We start from the raw sequence: 22,508 nt of genomic DNA on the forward strand, positions 1-22,508 counted from the left end.
ACCACAAGGTGTTTCTTCCAACCCTGGGCTTTGTCTCTGATGAAGGAATGACTCCAGGACATGAATTTAAAGGAATCTAGGAGACGAAGGTGTTGAAACCATATTATGTTAGATGGTCCTGAACAGGAGCCAGAAACAGTAAGTGAGGACAACCACACCCCTACCCCCAGGTAAGCTCTATACGGGCAAGGATTTTTGTCTGTTTTACTCACATCCATGCCCCTGATGCCTAGGACAGTACCTGGCACCTTTTGGCACTCAATGGATAACTGGGGTTGTTACCAGCTGAACAGTGTCCCCCAAAATTCACATACTGAAGCCCTATCCTTCAGAATGTGATGGTGTTTGCAGACAGGGTCTTTAAAGAGAGAACTCACGTAAATGAACTGGCAAGGCGGGCCTTAACCCAGCATGACTGGAGGCCTTATACGAAGGAGATGTGGACACACACAGAGACCACATGAGGACACAGAGAGAAGGTGGCCATCTGCAAGACAAGGAGAGAGACCTCAGAAGAAACCAAACGTGCCAACAGTTTGACCTTGGACTCACAGCCTCCAAAACTAGGAGAAAATAAATTTCTGTTGTTTAAGCCACCCAGTCTGTGGAATTTTGTGATAGCTGCCCTGGGAAAGTACTACTGAGATTAATGAATAAATGAATGAATGAGAGTGGGAAGAGCCCATGCCTGTCTGGTTCTCCATTTTCCCTTGGGTACTTATGCCAGCACATGATGAGCTCTTGTTTAAAAATGCCAGCAAAGCAGCCAGTCTCTCCCCAGAGCACCACTGGGGGCTGACCAGGCCGAAGCTGCTGGGGACACAGATATGGGCACAGTTTCTATCACTCCACTCCCAGACCTTCCCGCTTCTGGGACCAGCTGTTCAGGAGGCATCTGTTCTCTTGACCAGAGAGCGGCAGGTGAACAGCCCTCAGAGGCGATTACTTCAGAGTTTTCCACTGGCTACCACATGTACGTTCCAACCTTACAGACAGAAGAGAGTCTAGGAACAAGTACTTCTGGGCATTAGTGTAATGATGTGATGCCTGGAGCTGCTGCAGCCATTTGCTCACCATGAAAGAGAGAAGCTGACATGTAAACAGTGAAAAATGGTAAGAACCAGGTCCTTGACTAGGTCACTGAGCTGCTGAGCTAACCAACCCTAGGATCACCTGACCTCTGGACTTCTAATCTTGGGAGATAGAAGATCTCTTTATTCTAAAGCCATATGAGTTTGTCTGTCACTTGCAGCTAAAAGCCTCCAGCTATAATACATGAGCTGGAATGCTGCCAGTATTGACTTTCTGGTTTTACCAGGCAAAATCTATAGATCCTGACTTTTTCAAGTTTGGAACCTTTTTAACATCAAAACATTCTACAGACAACCGATCTAGTAGCAGTAGTAATTTTAGTATCCAATATCTAAAGGCCAACAGAGGACCACAACTTCCAGTAATGTTTCTTTTTTTTTTTTTTTAAGATTTTATTTATTTATTTGAGAGAGAGAGAGAGAGAGAGCGAGCACAAGCAGAGAGAGAGGCAGGCAGAGGGAGAGGGAGAAGCAGGTTCTCCACTGAGCAGGGGGCCAGATGCGGGACTCGATCCCAGGACCCTGGGATCATGACCTGAGCCACAGGCAGACACTTAACCAACTGAGCCACCCAGGCGCCCCTCCAGTAATGTTTCTTAAGTGAATCTGCATTTTAGACAGCTAACTCTAACACATCTAAAATCACTTGGGCATCATGTTAGACAACACACACTGCATTAAATGAGCCTGCGGACAATCCTGGGTGTGCATACAGGTTTGGGGACCCTCAGCATTAACCACACCCTTCCCCCCCAACCCCTGAGAAATATCTGGCCCCCAAATGAAAATTCTCTCGACTGGACAGAGGCCAAAGACTGGACCAATTCAGTCTGCATCAAAGCTGATGCTTCTCATCAATTTGGGTCCAAGTTCTACGTAAGACTCACCCCCTCCCATGAAGGCTTCCCAGCTGCCATCCCTCAATTGCTGTCGGTTCAAAACTGCCCTCTGATGCTTGCATCATCAACCCCAAGCACACTGGATTTGACCGATTCTCACCCAGAGAAAAACTTGGTCTCTCGTTTCACTTTGTCCCTAGGATTCCCACATGATGGACACAGTGCCCCAGGGCAGAAAAGACAGCAGCGGTGGCAGTGGTAGTATTTTAGCAAGTAATAAATTCTAGCCAACGTGCCAAGTACTTGACGTGCATTATTTCAGTTCGTCTTTCGAAGCAGCCTCGGAGGTAAGTATGTTATTATTCCCGGTTTACCAAATGAGGATGGTGAGATGGCGTCCAGGTAACCTGCCCAAGGCCACACAGCAAGTTAAGCAGCAGAGCTCAGGTGTCATCCACACGCGAGCGTTAACTGAAGCTATGTGGGTGCAGAAAAGTGAACGGGCCTCAGAGGAGGAAGCATGGCCAGCCAGTATCTGGAGGCAGAATGGTCAGACTGGTAGGAGACCTGAGAGCCCCCTGACTTTTTTTACAGCTAAGAACAGGGGCTTGCTCCAACAAGGAGCTCACATTATTAGATGGGTGGAAGGAGGAAGGAAGGAATGGTGGATGGATGGATGGATGGATGGATGAGTGGGCAGGGGGGTGGGAGATTTTTGAGGACCAGTGTGATTCCATGAAGAAACAAGAAGACCGCCCCTATCTAGGGTTACTATACAGAATGTCCCTCAAAAGACACAGATTGCCCAAGTGGATCTGGAAACAGACACTCCTTTAGCGCAGAGTACCTTAATCACGCCTTCGGGCCTAGCACTGGGCTGGGGGCCATTGGCGGGGAAAGAGGTAGGGAGGACCTGCAGAGGAGAGGACGGTTTGGCACCTTCAAGCCCGGGGACAGATGAGCAAGCCTGGTGCAGCCTAACCAGGAGTCAGGGACCAAGGCTCAGAACAATGACTTTGTAGAAGGAGTAGAACCTTGTGACGGACCAATGTTTGCTTCATTGTTACTGTGGTTAATTGGTTACCTTGCTGTCTTTGTTACTTTACCTTTATTACTTTGTTACCCTTGCTTCTGTGTCAGTTTCCTTGTAGTGATTCTCAGGAAAACCTGAGAGGGTAAAGGGCCTGTCTGCAGTCTCCAAGGGATAAGGAGGACGGGACACAAGAAGCTGCATCTCATGCCCTCCCCCAGACAGGGAGGAACAGACACTAAAGGACTAAAGTGTGTATTGCAGAGGCCTGGTCTAGCCGTCAGACCTCAGCTTTGCCAGCCAGGACCTCTGTGCAAAAGATCCATCTGGTTCCTGGGGAGGTTCATGCTCTGCAATATCCCAGAGGATAGCAAGAAGCTGGGCTGGGCAAAACCCCAGCTGCAGCCTTAGGGGGTCAGTGGTAACTCTTTAGATGGCATCAGACAAACATGGACTCCAGTTAACAAAATATTACTTCACAACTGCATCAATCTCTCCTAGCTCCTGCTCTACACAGGATCTCTGTTGCTTACAATCCTTCGTCCTGCTCATTCTACTACTTCTTTCTTCCTTCCACCCTCTGACGCAGCCTGACCATCTCTTCCCGAGATCACACCCTAAGACTCCTATCTCTTTTCCCCTTTCAATCCAGCCTCATAGTCAGAGGAAACTTTCTGAACCTCTAATCCAATCGCATCTCTTCCCAGGTGAAAATCCTGCCGGACGGCCAGCCACCAAGAGACACAACCCACACTCCTCACCTCGGCATTCGCAGCGAAGCCCTGGAAAGCCCGCCGCAGGCTGGCCGCCCGTTCCGCGCCAGCTGGAGCCTCTGCCCGGAATGCCAGCCCCGCTGCTTCCACAGCCTCCCTTGCTGCTCACCCCCACCCCCTCCCCTGCACAGCCTCACTGCACCTCCCCGTCCTTACTCATGTGGGACAAATGCCTACACGCACGGTCTCGACTCTTCATCACCACACCGATCGTGATCTTCAAGACATGTCCGTTTCTCTCTCCTGCTGCACAGGAGCTCCACAAGAGCAGGATCTTACCTGCCTTGTCCTAGGATGGTGCTTGGCCAGACCAGGCGCTTGCTCCTCCCTGAAGGACTGCATGACCAGGATCACTGCGTACCCACAGTGGGCACCGGGCTGCCCTCCGTGAGCTAGCGGCTGTCATCAGGTTTATACTCAGTTCCACTGGGACCACCGCACTCCTCACTTCACCGTGAACTCTCTGAAGAACAAGGAGCCGCGTCCCATTCACCCTTGTGACCCAACCATCTGGCATGTAATGGGCACCCAGCGATGGTTGCCACATTATTTTCATGAAGCATGCATACATAATACCATCCCTTTTTTAAACGAATTATTAATACTTTATTATTTCTCTGCTTATTACTGTTGCATAAGTTTAAGGGGGGGGGAGAGACGTGTTGCAGTGTTGGAAGTTTTAAAATGTATAAAAGCTCCCTTCTGAAAAGGGAGATGAGAAAGGATCCAGTAAGTCAAAGAACTGGAAGACTGCAAAAAGGGGCCCAAGCTGGTTGTAAAATTTAAATATCTCATTTTTCTGGTTTTCCATTTATGAACAAACAATACAGAAATGTATTAGGTAGAAAATTACAGTCTTCACATGATCCTATATCCTAAATATATGATCATTATTAGCATCTGATACAGATTCTTCCCCCAAATTAATGCATATAAAAACATGACATAAGGTGTACTTCTTTTATACACACACACATATACTGAAAATAGGATCACATGACCTACTGATCTGTAACTCTCACGTAATCCCTCTGCCATCTCTCCATCACAGGACAGAAGTCAACCTCATCACTTTCAATGGCTTCATAATATTCACTATATGCTTTTACTGAAGTTTACTTAGCTATTTCTTTATCAATGAATTTTTTAAAGTCCCAGTTTGTCACTACACCAAACACTACTATGAGGGCCATTCCTGTCCATACATAATACAACTCTTTTTTTGTTTTTGTTTTTGTTTTTAAGATTTTATTTATTTATTTGACAGAGAGACAGCGAGAGAGACCCACCCAGGCGTCCCTCTACTTGTTTATTCTTAATGTATTTGCATTCCTAATCTGCTTAATTTCTCCTTACAGCAAAAATGGCTGGAGGGGGCCATTTATGGCTCTGAGGTAGTCAGGAGCATCTGCTAGAGAGAAGGTGAGAGCTGATAGTGTGGGAAGAGGGAAGCACAGGAGTAGGCACATTTAAAAAGCTTGGTAAACTGGGGTTCTTGAGCCTTGTTGCCCTGCTGCTTTGAGTGGTCAGCATGACACCTAGCACAGTGGGGGCACCTGTGTTCATAATATGGCTGTGATCTTTCCCAGGCATCCTCTGTTTAAGAAGACAGGGAAGAGTTGTAGAAATATTCTTCAAAAAATTATAAAAGGTTTGCTGCTCCAAGTGTTGAACAGTATTCATACTGAAACTGTATTAACAAAGAACAGATCTGGGGCGCCTGGGTGGCTCAGTCGTTAAGCGTCAGCCTTCGGCTCAGGTCATGATCCCAGGGTCCTGGGATCGAGCCCCGCATCGGGCTCCCTGCTCGGCGGGAAGCCCGCTTCTCCCTCTCCCACTCCCCCTGCTTGTGTTCCCTCTCTGGCTGTCTGTGTCAAATAAATAAAATCTTTAAAAAAATAAAAAGAACAGATTTCCCCTAAGGATACTGGCAACATGAAATCTTAGGCTACACCGACTGGTGGCAGTGGGTTTTAGTTTAAAAAACTTCCTTTTGTTCAAATATGTGCCCTTAGTCCTAGCTCTGCTCTCACTGTTCCCAGTGTCCCTTAGAGGACAGGAATGACGAGCAGGCACATACACCTCCGCTCCAGCAGCTGCTCAGGCTGGAATCTGTCTGCGGGAGCTGCAGGCTCGCAGGGTTGGCAAGGGGTCCTACCTGTGATCGATTTGCTTTATGGTCAGAGCCCGGAGCTAAGGACCTCCATGTGGAGTAGCTGTCTTCACTTGAGGTATGTGCAGTTCTTTGTGCCACAGTGTAGCCCAGAGTTGACCCGGTAAGGCTTCTGAACCCTGGGCAAGAATAGAACCTTGCCTGTTTTTCTTGAAGACACAGAATCAGTGAGGTGAGTATGGATTAGCGCTGTGGACAGTTCTGTGGGTCAGAGACTGTCCTGCTGAAGGTTTATAACTCCATTGTTCAAAACATCCTTGATTGAGGCAAGGGTGGAGGAAAACTTTATATACTACTGACAGGAGTCTAAATTGTATAAGCTTTTCTGGAAGCCGTTTTGACAATAGGGATTCAAGTGTCAAATTTGCATACTCTATGATGGGCAGTTCTACTTCACAGAAGTTACTTTAAGGAAAGAGCTGTATTGGGGCGCCTGGGTGGTTCAGTCATTAAGCGGCTGCCTTCGGCTCAGGTCATGATCCCAGGGTCCTGGGATCGAGCCCCCCATCGGGCTCCCTGCTCAGCAGAGAGCCTGCTTCTCCCTCTCCCTCTGCCCCTACCCCTGCTCGTGCTCTCTCTCTCTCTCAAATAAAATCTTAAAAAAAAGAAAAAAAGAATAAATAAGCAGAGCACAGAGAAAATCACCTATGAATGATGTAGCTAAGCTTGAGAAGGTCGCCTGTGAGTGAGTCCTTAAGTTCTGGTGTACACTATGAAAACTAACTCAAATGTCATCATTACATCTGAATACATGCCTTAAAATGGCTTGCAGATAGCTCCACTATGTCTGTGGGTAGAGGGATTTTGTTTTTGACATAGCTGGCTGGCCACCAAAGCAAAAGCATGAGGAGGAGTGAAAGGGGTGATCCTAGGTCTCAGTCCAGTGTTTTCAAAAGAACAAACACATCAACTGCTTTCCTCCACAAACCGTGAGACAAACATCCAGTCACGCAAGTACGGCAGCATGAGTAAACAAGTCTTCTGCTGGCATTAATGCTTCTGCTAAGGAACAAGGGCCACAGACATCATTTCTTTCCCAGACTTAAACTTTCTGGAAAATCTCCAACTAGCCAATGATCTGGAGACAGCTTCATAAACCAAAACTCTCCTCCTAGACACAGCAACTGAGATCTACAAGCGCAACACCTCACATGGTGTACAGATTCCTGGGGTCAAGGTCAAGAGAGGACCTTGGGCCAGTCACATGCCCTTTCTTAGCTTGGTTTTCCCATCAGTGTAAGATGGGGATGTAGGGGACCGTGGTGGAGAATGCCAGGAGGTCCAACCGTGACCACTTCTCTCCTGACCGGCGTGAGCCAGGCTGACCCTCCAGCTCAAGCCTGGAGTGTTCATGAGGTGCAGGACACCAGGAGTGTCCCATCTGCTCTGGCTACCCCAGAGGACCTGGAGAGTCCTAGAAGCAGCCAGGAAAGGAGCTCAGAGACAAGTTTCCAAGTCAACACGCACCCTGCAGCCCAGAAGCCCCGCTGCCTGCTTGAGAAATAGCTACCATGACGGTTTGAACAGCAGAATCATCCCGTCAGAGGGAACCTTATATATAATGACCCGGATATGCAACAAAACGGATAAAAAGTGAGATTAGAATTTCTTAAGTTGTAGTACTTATTACAAATACAATGAAACTGCTCTCGTGAACATAGGTTTAAATCACAAATGAAGCTCCTAATAGGTTTCTCTTTTATTTTGCCTACGATATACCAAAAATCCTGATTCATAAATAGTTGCAAATGTTGTCTATGTTAACCTTCTACTCGCAGCCTCAGAAATCCATTCAATTAAATTAAAACCCAGAAACCTGAAGGTAAGGCAACAGGAAATTTTTATTTTCAAGTTCGGTAACATTTCTTATCAGAAAATGTTCAATTCAGAGGGAGTTGAAGTACTTTCACAGGCCAATTTAAGCTTTTATTTCTAAAGGAAAACACTGTTAAAATGTATCTCCTACAATGATATAATTCAATGTTCAGTGAGGTCAGCTCTAAAAATCCCTGGATACTCAGTACCAGGCTCTGACAGATATTTACGTAAAACTTCAAAAGAGGCCAATTTGTTTCGCACACTGAGTTCAAACTAAGTTTCAATTTTATCACTGACACTCGACCAGCTTTTGTAAATAAGCATGGTGAGAACACAAGCCCGTACTGCCTAATGGAGCTCATTCAATTTATTTTAAAAGTTTCAGCGAGATACACAAGGGGCAAAAGTGAGATTCTAGGGGCGCCTGGGTGGCTCAGTCATTAAGCATCTGCCTTCAGCTCAGGTCATGATCCCAGGGTCCTGGGATCGAGTCCCACATCGGGCTCCCTGCTCCGCGGGAAGCCTGCTTCTCCCTCCCCCCACTCTCCCTGCCCTTGTTCCCTCTCTCTCTGTGTCTCTCTCTGTCAAATAAATAAATAAAATCTTTAAAAAAAAAAAAAAAAGTGAGATTCTATTTGAGAGATTCAGGCAACAGAGTTCGTCAGCCAATGTAAAAAAAATTATCTATCACCTCATTTGATATATTTTAGCCAAAAGTTTCCTTGAGGGGTCCACAAATTGCAGTATGAAAAAGATAACCCCTAAGAATTATTATCACTCTAAATAACTCGTAAAAGATATCCTAGTATAACGTACACATTGTATATTATGCATACAGCACCATTCAAAGGCTATCTACTCAATAAGCAGAATTTATCTATATGACACACAACTTCTGGTAGGAACTGGTATACAACCCAGCATTTCAGCAATCTGTGCTGCCTTGTTCTCAGAGTATAAGGCAAGATTTTCTTCATTTCTGTATGTGTCAAGTGTTTCAAAGAATTGGTCCTTCTCGTCTTTTGCCTGGATAAACACATGCAAATGCAAGCAAAACGCTCACAACTACATCCTCCACTCCTCTTCCATCAAGGCGGATCGCAGGGGCATGTAGAATCCAGCCTTGGGACTTGTGCTAACCAGGGCGAGTGTTCAGGTTCTTTTCCGTGCTGCATCATGCACGATGACACCAACTATTTTCACGGAGGATTGGGAGGCAAGGATTCTGAAGCTACGAGTACATTTTCTGTGTCTGATTGAAACCTGGTGGTAGAATTCTAGGATTCTGAAGAACAGGGGAGAAAACATGGGGTCTGGGAAAGTGTGAGAAGATACAGAAAACCTGCTGGTCTCGAAAACAGAAACGACTACTCAGGAGAAATGTGGATGCCCAGAGAGCTGTCAGCTCAGTTTGTGCCTCAGCCCTCAAGCCAAGCACCAAGTTCAGCTGCAAAAGCAGTACAGAAGTTTAGTCCTTTCCACTTCTCTTTCCTTCCCTGAAGATGGAGGCTCTTTTCATTCATTCATTCATTCATTCAGTCAGTCAGTCAGTCAGTCACTCCACAGGTACCTGCTGGATATCTACCTGCAAGGCAAATGGCTGGGCATACACATGGTGTATGTTTTTGTTAGCACAAATATTGTATTTCATCTTGGACAGCTCTGCAGTGTCCTCAAAGAGAACTTGAAGATACTGAAAATAAGTGACCACCACCAGAACCAGGACTCACCTGCTCATAAAACAGTTCCAGCGCTTGGCAAATGTTAGCTCTATTTTGACTTGTGCAAGCCTGCTTTGAGCTCCTGTGTACCAGGCGGGATACAAAGTTCCTGTCCTCAAGAGGGCTCAGAGGGAGAGAAGGGGATAAATCCAACACAGAGGTCAGGGTGATCGATGGGGGCCTAAAGAAGAGGAAGGCAGGCTTACTTATATCGCCCTGTAGGAGACAGGAAGCCTTCTGTAAAATGATGTGCATTCTTTTTAGAAACGAGAGCTGGACAAGGGTGAGAGTGGATCGTAGCGGAGACGCAGGTAGGAGAGAGGCAGAGGCAGCAGAGACCGTTGAGCACGGCTGAAACTGAGGAATACTGAGTGGCAGTGGCTGGCCAGGAGCGTGGAAGAGAGGACCAGGACCTTCTCATCCAGCAGAGTGAACACGATGCAGGCCACATGGTTTCAGACACCTCAGTCACCCATAACTTCTCAGAGGGGAAAAGAGTGGCTCCTCTAGCAAATTCCACATGCCAAACTGAGTGGTCACGCTGCACTCTCCCTGTGCTTGGCGGGAGGCCCGTCCAGTACACACATGACCTTCCTCTGGTCTCGGTACATGGAGGGGAGCTCCCAAAACAAACCAACCACAAAGCCGACGCAGCCGTAATAGAGGGTAAATATAATATGTGTCTGACTCGGCAGAAGCCAGGTTCCTCTAACATATCTCTTTCCGTGCTCTAAAAGCCATGCAGTGTTTTAAAAAGCACACCCACAAATCAAAACCACAATGAGATATCACCTCATGCCAGTGAAAATGGCCAACATCAAAAAGACAAGAAATAACAAGTGTTGGCGAGGGTGCAGAGAAAAGGAAGTCCTTATGCTCTGCTAGTGGGAATGCAAACTGGTGCAGCCATTCTGGAAGACAGGATGGGGGTTCTTTAAAAAAGTTAAAAATAGAGCTACCCTAGGGCGCCCGGGTGGCTCAGTTGGTTAAGCGACTGCCTTCGGCTCAGGTCATGATCCTGGAGTCCCGGGATCGAGTCCCGCATCGGGCTCCCTGCTCGGCAGGGAGTCTGCTTCTCCCTCTGACCCTCCTCCCTCTCATGCTCTCTGTCTCTCATTCTCTCTGTCTCAAATAAATAAATAAAATCTTTAAAAAAAAAAAAATAGAGCTATCCTACAATCCAGTAATTCCACTCCTGGGTATTTACCAAAGACAATGAAAACACTAATTCTTAAAGCTATCCGCACCCCTATGTTTACTGCCACATTATTTACAACAGCCAAGATGTGGAAGCAACCTGAATGCCCACTGATGGATGATGGATGGATGCTGTGGTGTATGCATACAATGGAATATTACCCAGCCTTAAAAAAAAGAATGAAATCTTGCCATTTGTGACAACATGGATGGACCTAGAGAATACTATCTAAGTGAAATGAGACAAAGGCAAACACTGTGTGATTTCATTTATATTTCAAATGTAAAAAACAAAACGAACAAGCAGAAAGAAACTCATAAATACAGAGAACAAACTGTCACCAGACACAGCAGGGAGGGAAGGGGGATAGATGAAATAGGTGAAGGGTTAATTAATAAATACCAACTTCCACTTATAAAATAAGTAAATCATGAAAACTACAGCATAGGAAATATAGTCAATAATATTGTAATAATGCTGTGTGATGACAGATGGTGACTATACATATCATGGGAAGCATTTCGTAACATATATGACTGTTGAATTACCATGTTACACACCTGAAGCTAATATAATATTGTATTTCAACTATACTCCAAAATAAAATGTTTTAAATAATTAAAATGGTCTTCACCAAATAACAAAATAAAATAAAATAAAATAAAAGCACACCCAGGGCCACTCTGCTTCCAGAGATTTGGAGGTTTAGCTAATTTGTTTAGAAGATGGCTATGCAAATTTGCACTACCCCTAAGCCTCGGTTTGAAAATGAGAGGAAGAATCTCCAGCTTTATCTGGGAAGAATTTTTTTTTTTAAGATTTATTTATTTGACAGAAAGAGATATAGTGAGACAGGGAACACAAGCAGGGGGAGTGGGAGAGGGAGAAGCAGGCTTCCCACTAAGCAGGGAGCCCAACATGGGGCTCGATCCCAGGACGCTGGGATCATGACCTAAGCCGAAGGCAGACACCCAACAACTGAGCCACCCAGGCGCCCCTGTATCTGGGAAGAATTTTTTTAAATATTTTATTTATTTATTTGACAGAGAGAGAGAGAGATAGCACAAGCAGGGTAAGTGGCAGGCAGAGGCAGAAGCAGGCTTCCCGCTGAGCGGGGAGCCCGACGTGGGGCTCGATCCCAGGACCCCGGGATCACGACCTGAGCCGAAGGCAGCTGCTTAACTGACTGAGCCACCCAGGCGCCCCTCTGGGAAGAATTTTAACAAAAAGAACACCCAGAGCCCATGCAACAGATAGCTGCTCCTGCAGGTCAACTCACACTAGGCACCACTCACCCAGCTCTCCAAGGGACGCACTAACTGGATTCCAGTGGCCCCACATTCACTCACTCCATGGATATATTCTGAATGCCAGTTGTATGCAAAGCACTGTGGAGAGACAAAGGTGTGCAAGCCACAGTCCACACCCCGAGAGAGCTTATAGTTTAGGAGGAGGGAAGGACAGCTATGAAGAATGGTATAAAGCATGCAGGATGGTAAGGGTGCCATTAAGAAGACACTGATGGCCTGCAGGAAATCAAGATCCTCTTCTGGTAGAGGAGGAAGGGGCTGGGAGAAGACTTCCTGACGGAGGTGGCTGCAGAGAAAACAAGGAGGTTTTGACAGACCAAACAAAAAAGGTGGTACTCTTCTCTGAGCATGCGCGATGCACCACTTACATCTCAGACCACCAGCGGGCGAGGTGACATTATCTCCATGGACTGGGCAGGGAAAGCCTGGCTCAGCCAGCAGGAGTGACTTGCACAATGTCACACACATCCTTGGTGGCACAGCCAAGCACCAAAGTCCTCATTCTCTAAGGGAAGCCTTCCTGGTAGAGGGAACGGCATGGGGATGGCACATGTGGGAAATGACAACATCCCATTTGCAGGGCACCAGGCTGGAAGGACACACTGAGACCACACTGCTGGGCCCTCAAATACCAGGCCAAAGAGGACGTGTCCACTGGCTGGGTGATGAAGCAGACAGGGAGACAGGGAAGAGGAGACTCTTGAGAAATCAGTCTGGGATCAGGTGTAGCAGCTAAAAGCCACAGAAGCCGGTCAGTGTGGTCTGAATCCCAGCTCTGAAAGCGGCTAGCTGCACACTCTGGACAAGGCTCTTCATTTCTCTGTGCCTCCACTTCTTCTTCTATTAAATGAGGGAGGGGTGTGATAATACCACCTACACCTACTTCACAGAATTATTGTGAAAATTAAATGAATTGCAAAGCGCTAAGTATAATGCTGGCCACAAGAAGTATGGCTGGGTAATAATGATGATGCTGTAGCAACTTTATTAACCACAGCAGACACTGACTGGGGCTGGAAGATCATCTCAGAGACAGCTAGAGAAATCCAGGCAAGAAAAGATGGTTGTAGCTTCAGAGGGAATGGAAAGGAAGTTACAGATATGAGAGATGGTTCTCAGAAGGGGAAGAGAGACACTTCATCGAGGCTTGAGCCTGGGAGAAAGGCAGGGCTGGCTGGAGGTGCCACTCAGCTATATGAGCACTTGACAAAGACTCAGGATTCCCTGCTGGACTCTGCCCCTTACATATCCGGGTGCATTTCTCTGAGCCTCAAATCTTCCTTCTCTAAAATGAAGCTTGCAAGCCTCACACTTTCTACATCAGCATTGTTCTGAGGATCAAATAGGACATTAAGGCACAAAGCGCTGTACAGAGCTGTGATGGGGACCAGTCTGGGGAATGAGCAGAAGGAGAGGGAAACTACTTAACCCATCTGTGATGTTCCCAGAGGGTAAGACGGAGGGTCAGTTCCAACACCGGCACCCTGCGCGGCTGCAGGCGGGTACCAGCCCAGGACCACGGACACCTGAGGCCGCCGTGGAACAGAGTAGAACACACAAAGGGTCTGGTTCAAGAGGCAGACCAGGAGGCAGCCTCCCACTGCTGGCAGCAGAATTCACCATTCCAGGGCACACCAGGGATAAAGGAAGTCCAGAGCGTGGCTCTACCTCCTCCAGGTCTCCAGTTATAGAGCCTATGAGCAGATCAGAAGAAGGGTCTGGAGCCAGCCAGAGAGAGATCCTGCAGGCAACCCTGCGACAGGTCACATTTCCTGCATTATACTGTCAGCCACTGGAATTTCATACAGAAATTCATCTTGTTTATGTTGAGTGTCGTCTACATGGTCTAGGAGAGCAAAAAGACAAGCAGCTCACATTCCTTATGTAAGCTGTCTTTATTTTAGCTTTGGCAGTACCAAACTCAGGACCCCCAGCCCCAAGTCTCTTCTCTGGCAGACCCTCCCCCCCCCCTCCCCATGACATCACTCACCACAGGAGACTGGAATCACCCCCTAACACAGCTCTCTCTCCCACTACCCTGGTTCCTCGATGTTCCTTGAATTAACCTAGAGTTCTCATTCTCTGAATCCTCAGCACCTAACACAGATGCTGGCATACAATAAATTCAAAGTTCACACCATCTTTTGGAACTCAAAAAAGACAGGGAGGACTCCCAGGCACAACCCACTCCAATTATTCAAATTTCCCCTTTAGTCAAAAACAGCTTTCAACATAGCAGCACCTCATTTATTCAAACCTCCCTGTTTGGTCTTTCCACATATCCAATTTCCCAGATCAAAAGCAAGGCCCAATTTAGGTTTGGGATCTTAGTTGTACTTTGTTTGATACAGGTTCTAGAACAGTAAAAGCCCTTGCCACTCCAAAATATAGTTACTAAATTAAAACACTCCAGAATAGTGCCTTCTCCCTTCAACCAACTTTTTCTGCCGGCTTTCAACAGTTTTAGAGTTGATAAATCAGAGGAAGCCTTTATTTAAAGAAAGGGGGAAAAAAAAAATCTAAGTAAACTGTTCCCAATGTTCTCTAAGAATGTGGACTCTAAGAACACAATCTGTCCATACAAAGATAAATGCAGTTTTATTAAAGAAAACACAACGGGCTTACACATACTCTTCAAATAGTGTACAGGGTACACATGAAGAAGCAAACACAAATTCAAAGGGGGTGGGACCACAGGGGCCCGGGGCCCCAGTGGGCACTGCTGAGGTTTTGCTCCAAAGCTGAACTGGAAGGCGGGCCTTGCTAGAGACGGGCTCCTTGCTCTGTCCTTCCCAGGGTAACCTCTCCCACGGACCCTCGAACGGAGCTCAAGGAGGTGCCTGCAGAGGCCGGCAATGCGGCCACAGTGACTATTCTCAAAATAATTTTTATTGAAAAAACAATCAACTGAACTACTTATAATCTGCAAGACCAAGTCCCTTGGCACCAAATGTGTTCAAGGCCTCAAATGCTACAGGAGTTTCGATTTATTCCAAATATAGACCTGAAATAACGGACTAAGAAGCAAAAGCAGCAGTATTTTAAGTGACTGACCAACTCCATCCAAATATCCCACCCTTCTTGCCTCAGAGTGATGGGAAATAATGAGAGTCAAGAAATACAATTTCTAGAAATTCTCCCTTCCATCACTGAAGGAAGAGTTTTTACGACCAGTGTGACTTTTAAGAATGCTAGCAGAAACTAAAATATACGCAGAACTTCTTTCCACTGCACTCCCCCGAGGAAAACGTCACTTTTTTAGTAATATAAAAATATATTGTAGGTTTATACTTTGGCGCCCCTCACTACTTGAGCATTTTTTCAAGCACCTGGATGTTAACGTTATTAAAATGAATGAAGATTCTGTCCCTGTCCATAAGGACCTCACAAGTCAGGTGTCCGTGCCTAAAATGAAAGGCTCTACTAAATGGTTGATAACTAATTTCTCTAAAGGACTTTTAGAAAAAAGACCCAAAGTTCTGTGCAGTAATCTATTCTTTTCCCTAGTTTAAAAAAGAATTTAACATAAACAGAAAAATCTAAAAGGGAGATGCTGCAACATTCAAAGTGGTAGAATCTGAGTCAGAGCGTTATTCACCAAAAAAATGACCTGCTCGGTGACAAGGCCTATGCTAGACACCGGTGGTCGCCAGTCCCCACTCTCCATAATGAATTCATACCACCTTGTCAGCTTTCATAGATGAAAACACTCGCAGGCCTGTCCTCCTTTCCGTGACAGATAACTAATGCTTCCCCCAAAGACCACACATTCACTTTATATATGACATACAAAATTTCTATAATGGTAGGCTGAATTCCAACTGGGATTCAAGTCCACACAATTCTACACAAAGCTAACCTTCAATTAAAGGGCCAGGAGCTCTGGTTACTGGGATTTCTTTCATTCCAACTCATTTAACAAGTATTTACTGAGCACCAACTGCCAGAAATTTCCTAAACACTGAGCAACTACACTGGCCAAAAACAGACATGGAACCTTCCCTTGTGGGGCTTACAGTCTAGGGGGTAAGTCACATAATCAACAAACTAATTTTATTGAGAGAAATGAATAGGATATAGTGATTCAGATCAACAAGCAGCTGGGCTGAGGAGAAAAGAGAACAGATACCTACTGGGTAGGACAATCGGGTTAGGGAGAGTCTCTCCAAAGATAATCCCACAGAAGATAGAATCTTAAAATTGTCAAAATAGCTGTTACATGGCTGGCATGACAATTACTGGAAAATGTTCTGACTAACCAGTACATATAATTTAGAAAAGACAAAAATATTCAAAAAAAAATAGAATGAGGCTAAACTCATCTATAAACTTAAGAGAACCCCAATAAAAATTGTTTCTGAAAATTTTTTTGAACTAGACAAAGTGTTTCTAAAACTAAATGGATTTAGATAACCAAACTGGTGAGAACAGGCAGGGGGGAAAAAAAATCTTAAAATGGAGAGTAATGAAAAATGAGTACCTCTATTAGATATCAAAACCCATTACAGAGCTTTGGTAATCAAGGCTCCAGGTAGATAATAAAACATGTACGAATTCAGTGTATGGATACATGGAGAAAAGATTCAATGAACAGTGTTGGGACAAGCCAAGCATTAGGTATAATAGTCTGGACTCCCGACCTCACTATACACCAAAAAAATTCTAGACACAGTCAACTTTGTCAAGTACATCATGACCTCCTTTTTTTTTAAAGTGGAAGACTCTTTTCCAATAATTTCAAAGCAACATCGTCTGCATGCAAATGAAAAACCTAGAAGCCATAAAGGAAGAGTTGATAAATCTGATTTAAAATCAATTTCTGAATGGAAACATTATATGACAAGGAAACTCAAAAGACATATGACAACCCTAGGAAGTATATGGGCAATTACCCCATCCCACAGTCCCCTGAAGTTTCCCTGAGATATTAGCTGTGCTTCTCAAATGGTACTGTGCTTACCATTCACCTGGAAATCAGCAGGCCTGGGGATGAGGGGGGAGGGGTAGCTCAGATTCTGCTAGTCTAATAAGCTCCCTGGAGATGTTAAGTGGCTAAATTTTATGGAACTTTCCTAGTTAAAGAAACCTGGGGCCAGAATTAAGAGGGACTCAGATACCTTAACAAGAAACACCTGGGAAGGTTTCCGAACACCCCCGCCCAAGCATCACCATTGGCAGTCTGACTTAGAAGATCCAGTGTCAACAGCAGGAATCAGTATTTAAAAACAAAAATAACAAACAAACAAAACAAAACACACCTTCCCTGCCTGACAAAGACATTCAGCCTGGTTTGCAATCCAGTGGGCAGATCATCTGAGCCCATTCCTGCTTTTTCTGTGCTCTGAACACTGCAGAGAGACCCGAGCTGCTAGCTTCAAACTATTTCTTTCCTGTCCCCAGACCCCACCTGCCCGCCCTCCCCGACCCTCATGTCACGCTTTCGTAGCCCTGTCCTAACACCTCCCCCTCCCCGCTCCAGGATGGAGAGGGCACAGCAAAGGAGGCCTCCTGCACGAATTCAGCAGCATCCAGGGACGGTTTCCGCGCTTGGCCGCCCTTTGCCCACTCACTGGCTGTGTGATCCTGGGCAAGCCTCCTAATTTCTGAGACCCCCATTTCCTCATCTATGAAAGGCAAGCTGTCGTGAGGGCTAAGCGAGTTAGCCTACTGAAAGAACTACATGAACTATAAAGCATCAGATGAATGATATTTTTTATTAGACGTGGGGCCTTTGGGAATGCACTTCCATAAATCCACACTCCTCACATCCACGTCCCGATAATGTTCTACAAAGTTTCCCCTCCCTGTTGCCTCTCAATTTACAGGAGAAAAAAAACTCTCCAGGTTTCTACTTTCTATTTCTACTTTCTAAATATACAGACTAAACTTTACGAACTAAATGAGTAGAACATAACATGTCATATCAAGCCTAAGCTAAAAACGTCTTCAACTTTGTAAAAGATGCCAACAAATACCGCATAGATGTCTGCTATAATGTGCATGACAAGGACTTTCCAAAACAAATTCTATCTTAACAGCTTCTACTATTTTATTTCTAAATGTTAAGTCTCATCGAAATCTTCGTCCCTGCTCATTTACACTGCCTGCCCACCACACACCACCCCCAAAAATCTGGGGAATAGTGGAGGAAGCAGTATTTGGTATCTGACACCATCCCCAAGGGCACACATCTTACTGGTCTCCTCAAGAAGGCATTTGCCACTTAATGCATTTGCTAATCCAATGAGTTTGAAGATTCCCTGGGAGGAAGTTTGAAGCACGTGCACAATATACACATTGGATTTATCATCAGGAAGCATTTGCCGAAGGCCACAGAGAGCATGCTTTCCACGTTGATCAGAGTTGGGAGGGGAGGAAGGGAGGGGTGGTGCCACCAGGCAGGACACTCAGGTCTAATGACACACCTGGTTTGCCTCCTTCCAGGTGCTCAGCAGACCAGATCATCCCAGTGCCCCGGGGTATGGTGGGGGGGGGGGCGGAATTCCTCACCAGCCACATCTGAACGAAGCACCATACAACCTAAAAGCCACAAGGCAAATCAGGCAGCAGAAAAGCCTAGGTAAGGCCTTGAAATCTTCCAGTCGGAGACACACATTAGGCGGCCACCCTAGTTACTACCTAGCTGGCTAACACCCAGGGAACAAAGTAATGCTCCCTGTGATTGAACCCACACTGGAGCACGGAGTCCAGAACAGCAGAAGCCACGTGCTGCCACAGGAGCTGCCTCTGTGAGCAGGGCTTCTCCAGAACACCACACAGGGCCTATTTCCCAGCAAACTAGCTGGCCAGAGACCATTTGGTTTCAATTAACAGTAACACACTCCTGCGAACCTAAGGGGGTGGAAAGATAGGGTAACATGGGTTCATTATAAGGCCAAGGGGTCTATCAGAAGACCCTGAATCAAGAACAGCAGCCCGTCCACAGGGGAAATGGAAAACTATCCACAAATTAGACTTTTCCCAAGGTCTCTCATCTCCTGCCCTGCACAAATGCTCTGTTCTTTTCTCTCTGCAAAGTAGTCTTATTCCATGCCTCTCTCTACTCACGAGTCAACCATCTCCCCAATGAGAGTTTCCCTGAACTATAATGTGAACATCAAAGACAAGCTAGGATTCGGCGCCTGGGTGGCTCAGTTGGTTAAACGACTGCCTTTGGCTCAGGTCATGATCCTGGAGTCCTGGGATCGAGTCCCACATTGGGCTTCCTGCTCAGCAGGGAGTTTGCTTCTCCCTCTGACCCTCCCACCGTCATGCTCTCTCTTTCAAATAATAAGATCTTAAAAAAAAAAAAAAAAAAAGACAAGCTAGGATTGCCATCCCCATTCCAAAATATTCAGGAGACAGTTTAACTCAGCTTGGGTGAGATGTCCCCCTCCCTTGATCCAAACATGAGAGAGGAGGTGGGCAAGCTGGCCTAACTGTAGAGGATATCTACCTGCCTGGCACAATTATAAAAAATAACGATACAAATGATAGCTGAATGAACTCTGACCTTTGTTAAAGCCACAAGGTTTTCCAAAGGAACCATCTTGTCTTCTTATCCTCACTCCAAGGAAGCACAGCTGTATAGCCAGATCCTCAAATAACAGATAAATGTCTTTTCTGTAGCTTGCTTGTTGGTTGCTTGGGTCGAGAAAAAAAGCATTTTGTTGTTATCAAATGGAAATTTATTTCTGGTTCTTCCTTTTCTCTTCAGAGGAAGGTTCTCGGCAGGAATCTTACCTGGAAACAGGCAAGTCGACCTGGCCAATACACGAATACCCCGTTGAGATCATGGAGGCAAAGGTGGGAGAGAGACACAGCCATTGCCAGGGCACACAGAACACACATACACAGAACGGAAGCTTTCTGGGGCAAACGTATTAAAAGTAATTTTCCACAGGAAGAGACAGTTCGGTGTAAAGCGGTTCGGTGTAATGGTTAAAGCAAGGCTCAGTCCTTCCTCACAAAAGCCACTGGGTGTTTCATAAAGTAGCCCCAAAGAGTCCATCAGTCGGGGTCTATTTCACCTAGGGCAACAAACACATTCCTCACAGATCACAGGCTGCTCTGTGTGGTTGCTAATAAGATAATCTGTTACAGGAGGCTTACAAATCCATTTACATTGATTTTAATTAATGAATCAATCCCTGGCCTTGAACAACTTGGTCCAGAGAAGGTAAGCAATCCAGCTTTGGTCTGTACTCCCAGCCTGAAGTCTACATTAACAAGAAGTTAACTCTCAGATCAAAGAAGGACAAATAAAAATAATTGGGTTTGTATGTCTCACAACATAAGGAAAAATCTCTTCCAAGTTTAGACAGTAACTCTTCACACGTCAATACGAGGAATATATTTTCCGTGATTTCCTAACAAACTCGCCTAGGACTAAGGGTCTTGTTTTGCTTTGTTTTGTTTTACAAGCCCGAAATCTGGAAAACCCAAGTCTGATATCATGACTCTCAGTCAAACCTCTAAAATCAAAATAAGCCTAACTTTCTCAACAGCTTATCCGAACCTTTCAGTCTAGACTGAGGTTGAACAGAGAATTACCCAAACACAAAATACAAATGACAAGAAAGAACAAAGTGGCACTCACCAGCCTATCTGTGCTCTGAATCAGCCAGGCTTCATTAAAAAGGCAGGCAAACTTTTGCATTTGCTTTTATTTTATCCTTTACAAAGGCTGAAATAGATAGAATTGGACCTTCCTGAGTCATTGCCAACTATGAATTGGAAACAAACTCAATTTAAAAGACAGCGTCCGTATATGACTGCTCATCACTTCACCTTTCCTCCTTCTTTTTCCTTATCTCTTTCACAGGGTTTGCCTACCCACTCTATTTTTAGACTTCTATCAGAACTTCCAATGACTCCATATATACTCAATGGGGAAAAAAAAGTCCACGTTCAGTCCCGTTTTCTCACAGCCAGCTAACACCAATTAGCGTAGGAAAAGAACAGAGGAGTGGATAAATGAAAATGCATCACACTCGATTTTAATTTTTTTTTCCAAAATCGAAAAAATCCATAACTCCACAAGCAAAGCATAAAGCAGCAGTGAGCAGCGGCCCCACGGGGAGAGACACCAACTTGCGTCTGCTCGGATGGAGGAACATAGACAAATTGGAGTCTGCTCATAAAAGAGGAGATACTCAAGTTGCAGTAGACCCACTACATTGGGAGATAAGCACTTCATGTTTCTCCCTTACTTTTTCGAGTGTTTAACAAAATAGTTATCAAGCTGATTTTGAAGTCAGTAAGACTGGCCTGAAACGCTGCAAAAGGAATACAAAAGGGGGAAAAAAAAAAAAAGACCCTGTTTATAAGGAAGTAAACTGCAAGAAAGAGCAAGAGACAAGCCAGAACTCGGGTGGGCTGGCATGGGTGTGTTCTCTCCTCTCCTTTCTTTCTCTCTCTCTCTCTTTCCCTCTCTCGCTCTCATTCTCTCCCCTCCCTCCCTTCACCCTCCCTCTCTCTTAACGGAGAGAACAAAAGAAGTTGATACTTCAGCTGTACATATGGACTCCAGAGCTTTCTGCCTCATGTCTGCTTCCATGCCCACAAGTTTGAGGATTCACTGGAACATTAAAGCTCCCTGCAACATTCGCCTCGCGTTTGCTGGGGCATTTCGAGGGACCCGGCCCGCGCCTTCCCGGGCGGAGTGTGCAGAGCTGCATGGCCGAGCAGGGTATGCCAACGCAGCCTCACATTCAGGTCAAGACCACAAATTATAAACAGTTTCAGTAAATTGACTCGAGTGCCTTTGTTCCTCAGACATACATCTTCCTACCGCTTACAGAGGCAGGCAGCAGAACCTAACCACCGATGTGACTACAGCCAGGACCGGGAAAGGAAGTTATTGAAGCCTGGATTTCCTGCTTTTGCTTGTAGCCAAGAACTATGAGGCTTGTAGTGGTTTCAGGAACTGACTCATCTAATGATTCATGGAGAAGATACTGCTTTTAATATGTTTCTGACCCTAAGACGCAGGGACTTCAAAACCAACCTGAACTCATGCTTCACTCTTATTTGCAAACGAATATTCACAGCAAAATAAAAAACAGGAGGACAATGGTTAATAAAATCGAACATCACGCCAATGGCAGGAAAGGGGTATGTGGACACCCCATTGGAAGCCGTGATCAAACGCCTAGTCTGTGGGCTGTGACTTGACAGCATTCAAACTTCCCAAAAGTGGGTAACAGGTGGGATAAGGTTTATTTTTAGATGTCACTCCCCTCGATGTAAAAATAGATTTAGCACAGCAATATTTTAATTCAGGCGCATCTGGGGTTGTGACTCGAAATACCCAAGATGTGAAGAAGCCTGTAGGTCTAGATTTAACTGTGAGAGCTGCAAACCAGGGAGAGTTCAGGGTTAGCTGACCAATGAGTAATGGGTAATAAAGGACTCCTAGTGGAACTCATTCTCTTAAATCACCCTCTGCAGAACACTGCAGTTCAGGACTTCCACCGTCCTCTGCCTCTGAACATTATTCTCTTCGTTCCACCACACACATGCACACATGCATGCACAAGTGGACGAATGGGGG

General features: G+C 45.6%; 1 protein-coding gene across 8 annotated transcripts in view; it reads right to left on the minus strand.

Moving 5' to 3' along the window:
• TEAD1 (TEA domain transcription factor 1) overlaps nucleotides 1-22,508 on the minus strand; it is a 261,961-nt gene that overhangs the window by 219,849 nt on the left and 19,604 nt on the right. For 3 of the 8 annotated variants that reach the window (XM_034995468.1, XM_034995467.1, XM_034995465.1), the window contains exon 1: nucleotides 19,467-21,236. The exons of 2 other annotated variants lie outside the window; for them this stretch is intronic. In XM_034995468.1, coding sequence (XP_034851359.1) covers nucleotides 19,467-19,502 — 36 coding nt within the window. In that variant the 5' untranslated portion in view covers nucleotides 19,503-21,236. Of the gene's footprint in view, nucleotides 1-19,466; nucleotides 21,242-22,508 lie in introns of those variants that run through there. 3 more of the 8 variants (XM_034995464.1, XM_034995466.1, XM_034995470.1) reach the window with 2 other exon arrangements.

Source organism: Mirounga leonina, unplaced genomic scaffold (assembly GCF_011800145.1).
Source record: "Mirounga leonina isolate KUSES-001 unplaced genomic scaffold, KU_Mleo_1.0 Mir_92, whole genome shotgun sequence".
In the NCBI taxonomy this organism is placed as follows: Eukaryota; Metazoa; Chordata; class Mammalia; order Carnivora; family Phocidae; genus Mirounga; species Mirounga leonina.